Below are 10465 nucleotides of genomic sequence, written 5' to 3' on the forward strand. Positions count from 1 at the left end.
TAAATCAAGGGAAGTAATGTTAAAACTCTACAATGCATTAGTAAGACCTCATCTGGAATATTGTGTTCAGTTCTGGTCACCTCATTACGAAAAGGATATTGCTGCTCTAGAAAGAGTGCAAAGAAGAGCAACCAGAATTATCTTGGGTTTAAAAGTCATGTTGTATTCAGACAGACTAAAATAATTGAATCTATTCAGTCTTGAACAAAGAAAACTATGTGGTGATCTGATTCAAGCATTCAAATTTCTAAAAGGTATTGACAATGTCGACCCAGGGGACTTTTTCGACCTGAAACAAGAAACAAGGGCCAGGGGTCACAAATGGAGATTAGATAAAGGGGCATTCAGAACAGAAAATAGGAGGCACTTTTTTTACACAGAGAATTGTGAGGGTCTGGAACCAACTCCCCAGTAATGTTGTTGAAGCTGACACCCTGGCATCCTTCAAGAAGCTGCATGATGACATTCTGGGATCAATAAACTACTAACAACCAAACAAGCAAAATGGGCCAAATGGCCTCCTCTCATCTGTAAACTTTCTTATGTTTCTTAAATATAAGGGTGTATTCTTGTTTGCAGTGTTTCCTATCAAATTTGTTGACTGTGATATTTTGAATTTATGGGGAATATGAGAGTGACATTGTCATATTTTGTGCTCATAGTGATTTTTAAATCGAGATATTTTAAGAATGTTCTTAGTTGTATTTCGTCTCTTGCCATAAGGACTACTGGAAAACATGTCCTTCGTGCTACTTCCACACGGCAGCACCATCTAGTAAGAATCTGGTATCCTGTCTGTTTTATCTATTAGATGTTGTTGTTTGAGTTTGTTAGAATTGTCTCCCTTCCTGGAAGGATAACAGCAGGCTTGTGATAACCGTTCCTGAGTTCTCCTTGGAGATTTCTATGTTAGCGGCTGAAGCTCTTATGGAGAAAAGACAGGCTTGCAGTAAATATTTCAGGTTTATTTTGTCAAAGAAAATGTTACTTAAAAAAAAAAATCAAATACATTATAAATTGTTGGTGTTTCCTTCACAAGGCCAAGGAAAGAGACTCATTGAAACAACCTAAGGTGATGCATCATTAGCTAAATGCCTTGTATTGTACAGAAGTAAACTATGGACGTTGTTTTTTTTTCAGTAATGTATATATTAAAACACTGTTCCTAATCCTCCTGGTCTTCAATTTCAAATTTAACAGTCATTTTTGCTTTTCTTATGTCCGCCCCTCTTTATCTCCTCAGCTCCCCTTTTTCTCTCTCCTCTCTCTCTCCTTTTCTCTCTCTCTTCTCAGCTCCTCCTCCAGCTCTCTTATTTTCTCCCTCTCGTTCTTCAGCTCTTGCTCCAGCTCCCTCTCCAGCTCTCTGGATTTCTTCCTCTCTCTCCTCAGCTCCAGTTGTAGCTCCAGTGTTCCTGGACTCTCTTTCAGCAGTTTGCTCTTTTCAATCTGCTCATCTCTCTTCCTCCTTAGCTTCATTTCTCTGACCCTTTGTTCTGCCTCTGAGTACATCTCCATGGTGTAGCAGCCTCCACTTCCCTTCACCATGTTGTCTATCTTGTCCAGGAGCTGTGTGACCTGAGTGCGATCGCTCCTGTTCTTATTATTGAGAACATGATACCTGTTACCACATTTCTCAACAAGCTGCTGGAGCTCCTCACCGGCTTCCTCGATGTGCTGCTCAATTGTCTTTCCTTCTAGATAATCCCCAAAGGTGAAAAGGATCATCGTGTTCCTCACAGCTCTCTCACCAAACAGCTCCTGGACTTCATCCAAGTCTTTGCAATCCTGTTTAACTAGAGACTTCCACAGTGCAGTGCGGGTGTCAATCATTTCTTTTGAATGCACCTGTATCACCAGGAGGAAAGCGTGGGGTCCAGGGGCAGACAGAGAAACACGTCTCTCAATCTCGAGCTGGTCTGTGTCTGGAGTGTCGACCACAGTGACCCGTCTCCCAGCCACTTCTCCTGTTCTCTTCTCACACTCCTTTGTCCTGGTATAGGAGCTGCATCCAGATCTAAACTCCTCTCTGCCCAGGATGGTGTTCCCTGATGCACTTTTCCCAGACAAGTGTCTCCCAAGCAGCATGATCCTCAGCTCAGAGGGGCTGTGCAGCTCTTGAGAAACAGTTTCTTCAGCCTCTTGTTCTGCAGCCATGATTCTTTGTCCTGTTAAAGAGAAAGAACAGTTTGTTCCTCTTAGAAATGAAAGCTTTCCATGTGAAGCCCTGGATTAGTTTTCTCCTCTTGTTGTCATGCTGTGCTGAAAGAACACTCCCTGTCACACACAGCACTGGCATGTTCCTGTATGTGTGGAGCTGCTGTACAGAGACACAACTAGCAAGCTCTTCAGACAAATAGTGCACATTAATCAGGAGAATCAGTGAAGTGCCTGAATTGTTTGTCAGCAGGTTTGTAGCATTAGCAGTTTGATTTCTTGTTTGTTCGTTCATGTGCTGTGCAGGTGTAACAGTGTCTAATTGGTGTTGAACAAGGTTAGTGTGTAGACAACTCCTCACCCTTAACTCAGCCAATTTGAAAGTGAACGCTCTGAGTGTCCAGAGTGTGCTCCGAGCACTCCGAAATTCATCTCCTCTGAGTTTTCGAAGGACACCACAGAGCACTCCAGGAGTTTACGAACGGTCAGAGTGCTCTCTGACACACTGAGGTTGAGTTTACGAAGGCACCCCTTGTTTGTTCTTTCGTGTGCTGGTGTAACAGTGTCCTAATAATTGGTCCAGAGAAGCTCAGAACACTCAGAACTAGATTTCTTCACACAAATTATTTCTTCAGTTCTAAGCCCCAAAGAAATCTGAGGTTTTGCAACTATTTCCAGTACTATTCAAAGTTTAAGGACCCTCAATAATAGCCGCAAATAGCCGTCTTAGCTTATTTCTTTAATAAATTAAAGTTAACTTAAAATGGAATGACCGATTTGCTGTACTCAACTTAGAAACTTTCCAAACATTTCCATAAACAAACTGTGTGTCCAGAAATGTATCACACGTCTTGTTTTCTACAAGGCTTTGCAATGCTGTTAAGTGAGGAAGGTGTCTTTCAAACAGACGGCATGGGCAGTATTTACTGTAAATTAGCAGTGAATTAAAAATAATGGGGGACTTCACCCAAGTTACCATTACTGCCGCTAATGAGAAATTATAAAAAACTAAATTATTTTTGTGTGCTATACCGAAAAAAAAGCAGATACGTTTTAATATACATTATGTATATAGTTAAAACATGATGTGTACTTTGTTTTAATTCATATATATCTACTTGAGTTATTGAATTGGTTCTCAAACTGTTTGACTGTCTCCGGAAAGCAATTACTGCTGACACAACAATGTTCTTGGGTCATTAACTCCTTTCACTTTGCAATTACAGAGAGGTTGTGTCGTATTTACACACTAATGGCAAATATAAATTAGCCGTGGACAAGCTGAATACTCCAGCTTGCCCGATTCAGTAAAGTAGCAACGTCGAGATGCATTCTGAAGAAAATAGCGTTTATTATAGCATATAATAAACGTCCCAAATTCTGGGCTGCTTTGGTTTTTAGATAACGTCCCAAATTCTGGGCCGCTTTGCATTTTCGAATTCAGCCCAGTTTTGGGGACTCAGCGGACAGCCGAGTTTACCGTAAACTGGACCGTATGACACCGATGTATGACACAGGACCGGTTTTGGGGATGGAACCGCATAACAGTCTCGCGTTTTGATTGGTCCATGTCTGTCACATGAATATGTCGTCACATGAGTGGAAAAGCTTGCAGGCATTTTTAACATTGTGATCAGATAGAGAGAGTGATCTGCTTTCCATAACCTTACCATTAAAATATAATGTGGTATTACGCTGTACTGATATAACAAACTATGGGCGATTACTTTATATGAATTATCATGTTATGCACGAATGTAAGAATTGGCTTTCTGTGGTGGTGTACTGTTTTCTTTCAAGTAGCATATATCTATAATCGTTTTTGCGATATATTTTAATATAAAATGTATACACTATTGCAGTTTTGTTACAGGATTCATTAGTTTATCTCTAATGTAATCACAGTTTTACATATATACTGACCCTGTTTTCATTTACGTCTCAAATTCTGGGCCGCTTTGCTTTTCAGATAATGTCCCAAATTCTGGGCCGATTTGGTTTGCAGATAACGTCCCAAATTCTGGGCCGCTTTGTTTTTAAGATAACGTCCCAAATTCTGGGCTGCCTTGGTTTTTAGATAACGTCCCAAATTCTGGGCCGCTTTACATTTTCGAATTCAGCCCAGTTTTGGGGACTCAGCGGACAGCCGAGTTTACCGTAAACTGGATCGTGAATTCATTTGAGAGTAACCCTTAGTACATGAATTAAAGTTAATGTATTTTTTACTCTCCCCAGAAATCGTTTTATTTATTTATTTTTTTAATGAAAAAACAAATAAAATGTAAATGTTAAAAAAAGTATTTCTTATTACATGAAGAAACTACATTGCACTGAAATAGATACATGACAATTAATTAAAGCAGTCGTTTACATCACATCGCCATCGATTTTAATAAGACAATAATGTTTTTAAATTACCGGCATCTGGATCAAAACCTGCACTTTCCATCTCTCTCAGTGGCGCTTTAACGATCCGCTTCTTAAATGAGGGTATGCGAGGCTGGCAAGGAAATCAGGTTTTCTAGCTGGTCGTGACGTAAACCACAGCCAGATTTCTACAATACTGGCAGAGAAGCCGATCAGATCAACCACTAGGCTCTGTTAATATTAAGGTATTGCTACTGCATCTCCAAGTAAACGTATTTGCTAAAACGCATTGGCAAGCTTTCTTCAAATTCTAATGTGCGTATGAGAATGATATTTAAACAACAGGGACTAGAACCAGTGGAAAATGTACTGGCAGCAGCTATTAGGGGCTTCTTATTACCAGTACAGATTCGTTTTAACAGCGTGTTCCCCGGGCCGTGTCTGCAGGCTGTTTGTTTGTTAACCAATTCCGTGTAGTGACGGGCAACCTTAAAAATGAATGTCCTTTGTAGCTTCACTCTTTTATATAAACTCAGTCTGACACGAGTGGCACAAGCCACGCAAATATGCCAACAGACCCTAATATCACCGGGGCAGCCCCGATCATAAACCTTATCAGCATTTGTCAGGAAAGAGCGCCGTTGCCAGGAAAGAAAATATACAAAAATATCGGTTTCTGAGTAAGAAGCTGGCCTAAAAAGAAATCAGCTAAGACACATTTTTACAAAAATACAAAATACAAACCTGAATATAACATTTTTTCAGTCTTATTTAAACTTTAAAAAAATACATTTAAACACAACATACAGTCGCTGGCCTAATAAGAAAGTCATCTAAATTTACCAAAATACAAAATTAAAACCTGAATGGTATTTTTAAAAAAATATTCATTCATATTTCAATTTTAATTTAATGGCTTTTCTCTAAGCCATCCGTAACACAATAATAATAATAATAATAATAATAATAATAATAATAATAATAATAATAATAATAATAATAATAATAATAATTTTAAACCTTACCAGATAACTTTCTCCACAGATTCTCCTTAGTAATCTGGACCAGTTTCATTTTCTTCCCTGAGTTGTTCTCCCGTCTGCAGCGTCACGGAGGAGTGTATCGGGGTTTGAACAGGTGGCATTACTGTGGGTTTGATCTGGAGAGGTGAAACCTCAAATACAGTCCCGGAGCGGGACCGCTGCAATGCGCGCACTGCAGCTTAAACACCCCCCAGACTGACGCCCTGCACAGCACAGCCTGCCTTTGTGTATCAAGCGCAGCCTCGTCTCTGGAATTGCAGGGGGACACTCTGGCTGCTCGTCCCGGTTTGAGTTTCAGCACCCTGGACAGTAAACGCATCAGAGTCGGGCTGGGAATCAAGGCTGTGATAAACCTGACAACACAATGATTTCACATTAACATTAAAACATGATGTCTTCTTTAAATCGGTTTCAATTAATTAATTAAACTACCGCACTGATGCTCAAAGTTAAACTGATCAAATCACTCTGAATCTGTAAATACTCCCACAGGGTAGGCAATGTTTCTATTTGTGTAACTCAGGAAGTAAACGGCTTGAGTATTTATTCAGCATTGTGCATACAATATTACATATTATATAAAGTAATGTAAAAACGTGATTATAATATTACACAGTAAATTGTAGAGATATGATGTAGAGCATATGACAGTTGACTAGAACATATTGAGCCATTAAACGAATTACTTGTAGTTGCTTTTATTTCTTAATTATCAAAGCAAAGCTCCTGACTGGAGTGAACATTTCAATTACTTGGCTGTAGGTACAATATATTTCAATATTAAAGTTTGTATAAAGTATAGAGAATTTACACGATACAGATAGATAATATACAGAATACTAAAGTTGTCTAGACTCTATGAAGCCATTAAACACATGATCCAAGTATAAAAGGCTCCGTCTTTTCTAAAGTATTGTCTGTCTGAAATCTGATTTCTCTTGGAGTTCAGAGGTGATGCATTTACAGTCAGATGAATTGTGAGCAACTCATACTTTTCACTGGCTTATTCATCACAGACACAGACAGTAAAAGCTGTATGAGTTCATCATTAGCGGCATGGTGTAGTTTTCACATCAGTGTGGCCCATGTTATCATCACTATACTTTATCCAAGGCGACTTACAGAGACGAGGGTGTGTGAACTATGCATCAGCTGCAGAGTCACTTACAATTACGTCTCACCCGAAAGACGGAGCACAAGGAGGTTAAGTGACTTGCTCAGGGTCACACAATGAGTCATTGGCTGAGGTGGGATGTGAACCTGGGACCTCCAGGTTACAAGCCATTTTCTTTATCCACTAGACCACACAGCCTCCTTAAACCTGGAAATTAAACCTGAAATCGATCATTCACACTATAGTAGAGTTCACAAGTCAAGCTAAAAATATAGCTTATTTTTTGTTTCACATTAACTTCTGTTAATTATGCAGCTAACTTCTCCAAAAACTTATAAGGAAATAATAGGATTATTCCTATATTGCTATGTAGCACACATAGTATATTGTTGAAAATGGTAAGTACAAAAACTGGTTTTAATATTGTTGGATTTATTTATTTATTTATTTTTACTTAATTTAGTTATTCCAACCCAGTTAGGAATATATAGGGCAGCAGTGTGGCGTAGTGGTTAGGGCTCTGGACTCTTGACCGGAGGGTTGTGGGTTCAATCCCTGGTATAGGACACTGCTGCTGTACCCTTGAGCAAGGTACTTTACCTAAATTGCTCCAGTAGAAACCCAACTGTATAAATGGGTAATTGTATGTAAAAAATAATGTGATATCTTGTAACAATTGTAAGTCGCCCTGGATAAGGGCGTCTGCTAAGAAATAAATAATAATAATAATATTGAATTCAGTGCTCTACTTTTAAGCAGAGCGAAAAGGCTGGAGACAGATTAGGTTTTTATTTTTTTCCTGAACAGTGAAAACAAGCCGTAGAATGAGAGCACAGATCAGAAAGAAGTGCATTTACGTGAATACTATTACTGGCTAAGACAAATGTGCCATCATAATGTGTAAATTATTTAGTTAATATTTGTTTCACACAGAAAGCTGTTTCAGTTAGGCGGCATTGGTATTGCATCAATGGGAGTTAATATAAATTATAAACACAAATATTCAAAGAAAACAGGTAGGGGGTGCAAATACAGTCTACATACACATCTTATTACATATAATGTGGTTTGTTGTGTTGTTTAGTAATACAGATTGTAGTTGCACAATGTGTGATTGTGTAGAAATGGGTTTACACAAGAACTGCTTAAACAAATTTTGGTAGTTGTTTGCAGACCACCTGGAGTTTACTCAGGGAACACAGGTTGGGAAGCACTGCTCTAAAGCAACACAGATATTCTATGATTAACCTGTAAGTCAGATTTATACATGACATATCACTGTAGTATTCTACAGTACTGAAAAACAGACTTTATAGAGAGTAACAGGATACAGAATGGTTTATTGTTTCTTTGTTCAAGGGCCCTCAATGTTATCTGGGGTGCAAGCAAGCTTCAATAACACAGGCTGACTGCAGTTCAACACAACAGGTAAGCTATCAATGATTTTACCTCAAGAAGTTCCAAAGAAAGACTGAACTTCGTATATGCATCAGTCGGGATGGCGTGCTTCAATGCTACTCCTTCTCATGACAGGCAGCTTGGATTCCTCTGGCTCTTTCTCCAGCTCCCCTTCCTTAATTTGCTTCCTCAACTTCTCCATCATCTCCTCTTCTCTCATACTCTGTTTCTCCTCACATTTCTGTTTCATCTCTTTTTCTCTCATACACTGTTCCTCCTCATATTCCTGTTTCATCTCTTGTTTCCTACACTGTTCATCCTCATATTTCTGTTTCATCTCCTCTTCTCTCCTACACTGTTCATCCTCATATTTCTGTTTCATCTCCTCTTCCCTCCTACACTGTTCATCCTCATATTTCTGTTTCATCTCCTCTTCTCTCCTACACTGTTCATCCTCATATTTCTGTTTCATCTCCTCTTCCCTCCTACACTGTTCCTCCTCATATTTCTGTTTCAGTTCCTCATCTCTCCTCCACTGTTCCTCTTCATATTTCTGTTTTATCTCCTGTTCTTTCTTACTCTGTTCCTCCTCATATTTCTGTTTCATCACCTCTTCTCTCCTACATTGTTCCTCATCTCTCATACACTGTTCCTCCTCATATTTCTGTTTCAGTTCCTCTTCTTTCATACACTGTTCATCCTCATATTTCTGTTTAATCTCCTGTTCTTTCCTACTCTGTTCATCCTCATATTTCTGTTTCATCTCCTGTTCTCTCCTATTCTGTTCCTCCTCATATTTCTGTTTCATCACCTCTTCTCTCCTACTCTGTTCCTCCTCATACTTCTGTTTCATCTCCTCTTCTCTCCTACATTGTTCCTCATCTTTCATACACTGTTCCTCCTCATATTTCTGTTTCATCTCATGTTCTCTCCTCCTCTTTTCCTCCTCATACTTCTGTTTCATCTGTTCTCTCATCCATTGTTCCTCCGCATATTTCTGTTTCATCTCCTCTTCTCTCCTACACTGTTCCTCCTCATATTTCTGTTTCATCTCCTCTTCTCTCCTACACTGTTCCTTCTCATATTTCTGTTTCAGCTCCTCTTCTCTCCTAGTCTGTTCCTCCTCATATTTCTGTTTCATCTCCTCTTCTCTCCTACACTGTTCCTTCTCATATTTCTGTTTCAGCTCCTCTTCTCTCCTACTCTGTTCCTCCTCATATTTCTGCTTCAGCTCCTCTTCTCTCCTACTCTGTTCCTCCTCATACTTCTGTTTCATCTCCTCTTCTCTCCTACATTGTTCCTCATCTCTCATACACTGCTCCTCCTCATATTTCTGTTTCATCTCCTCTTCTCTCCTACTCTGTTCCTCCTCATATTTCTGTTTCAGGTCCTCTTCTCTCCTCCTCTGTTCCTCCTCATATTTCTGTTTCAACTCCTCTTCTCTCCTACACTGTTCCTCCTCATATTTGTGTTTCATCTCCTCTTTCCTGCTAAGTTCCTCTTTGTGTTTCTCATTCAGCTCCTGTTCCTTTAGTCTAATCCTTTCTTCTACCTGCTGGTAAATCTCATTTGGGAGGTAGCAGCCTCCATTTCCCTTCACCATGCTGTCTATCTTGTCCAGAAGCTGTGTGACCTGAGTGTGATCGCTCCTCTTCTTATTGTTGAGAATATGATACCTGGTCCCACATTTCTCAACACGCTGATGGAACTCTTCACCAGCTTCCTTGATGTGCTGCTCAATCGTCCTGCCTCTCAGATCATCCCCGAAGGTGAAAAGGATCATTGTGTTCCTCACAGCTCTCTCACCGAACAGCTGTTGGACTTTATTAAAGGCTTTGCAATATTGTTCTACTATAAGCTTACTGTGAGCATCAATAATTTCTTTTGGACACACCGGGATCACTAGGAGGAAAGCGTGGGGTCCTGGGGCAGACAGAGAAACACATCTCTCAATCTCGACCCGGTGTGTGTATAACAAGTCTGGAGTGTCGACAACAGTGACCCGTCTCCCAGCCATATCTCCTGTTCTCTTCTCACACTCCCTCGTTCTTTCAGAGAAGCTGATTCCATATCTAAATGCCTCTCTTCCCAGGATGGTGTTTCCTGATGAACTCTTCCCAGCCTTACCGTAGGTGCTTCCCCCAAGCAGCACGATCCTCAGCTCAGAGGGGTTGTTCAGCTCTTGAGAAACAGTTTGTTCAGCCTCTTGTTCTGCAGCCATGATTCCCCCGCCCTGTTAAAGAGAAAGAACAGTTTGCTCCTCTTAGAAATGAAAGATTTACATGTGAATCCCTGGATTAGTTTTCTCCTCTTGTTGTCGTGCTGTGCTGAAAGAACACTCCCTGTCACACACAGCACTGGCATGTTCCTGTATGTGTGGAGCTGCTGT

At 40.0% G+C, this 10465-nt stretch overlaps 2 protein-coding genes across 2 annotated transcripts; both read right to left on the bottom strand.

The window, feature by feature from the left end:
* Positions 1-278: 278 nt before the first annotated feature.
* On the bottom strand, positions 279-4649 carry LOC117432835 (GTPase IMAP family member 4-like). Its single transcript, XM_059016541.1, has 2 exons — positions 4573-4649; positions 279-2165 (listed from the first exon to the last, which is right to left on the bottom strand). The coding sequence occupies exons 1-2, from the start codon at positions 4601-4603 to the stop codon at positions 1240-1242; spliced, it is 957 nt and encodes a 318-aa protein (XP_058872524.1). The 5' UTR covers positions 4604-4649; the 3' UTR covers positions 279-1239.
* Positions 4650-8032: 3383 nt separating this feature from the next.
* LOC131723072 (GTPase IMAP family member 4-like) lies at positions 8033-10465 on the bottom strand. The gene is made up of 2 exons (XM_059016406.1): positions 9370-10465; positions 8033-8052 (listed from the first exon to the last, which is right to left on the bottom strand). Exons 1-2 carry the CDS (start codon positions 10295-10297, stop codon positions 8033-8035), a joined length of 948 nt encoding a protein of 315 aa, XP_058872389.1. The 5' UTR covers positions 10298-10465.

Source organism: Acipenser ruthenus, chromosome 53 (genome assembly GCF_902713425.1).
Source record: "Acipenser ruthenus chromosome 53, fAciRut3.2 maternal haplotype, whole genome shotgun sequence".
Lineage (NCBI taxonomy): Eukaryota > Metazoa > Chordata > Actinopteri > Acipenseriformes > Acipenseridae > Acipenser > Acipenser ruthenus.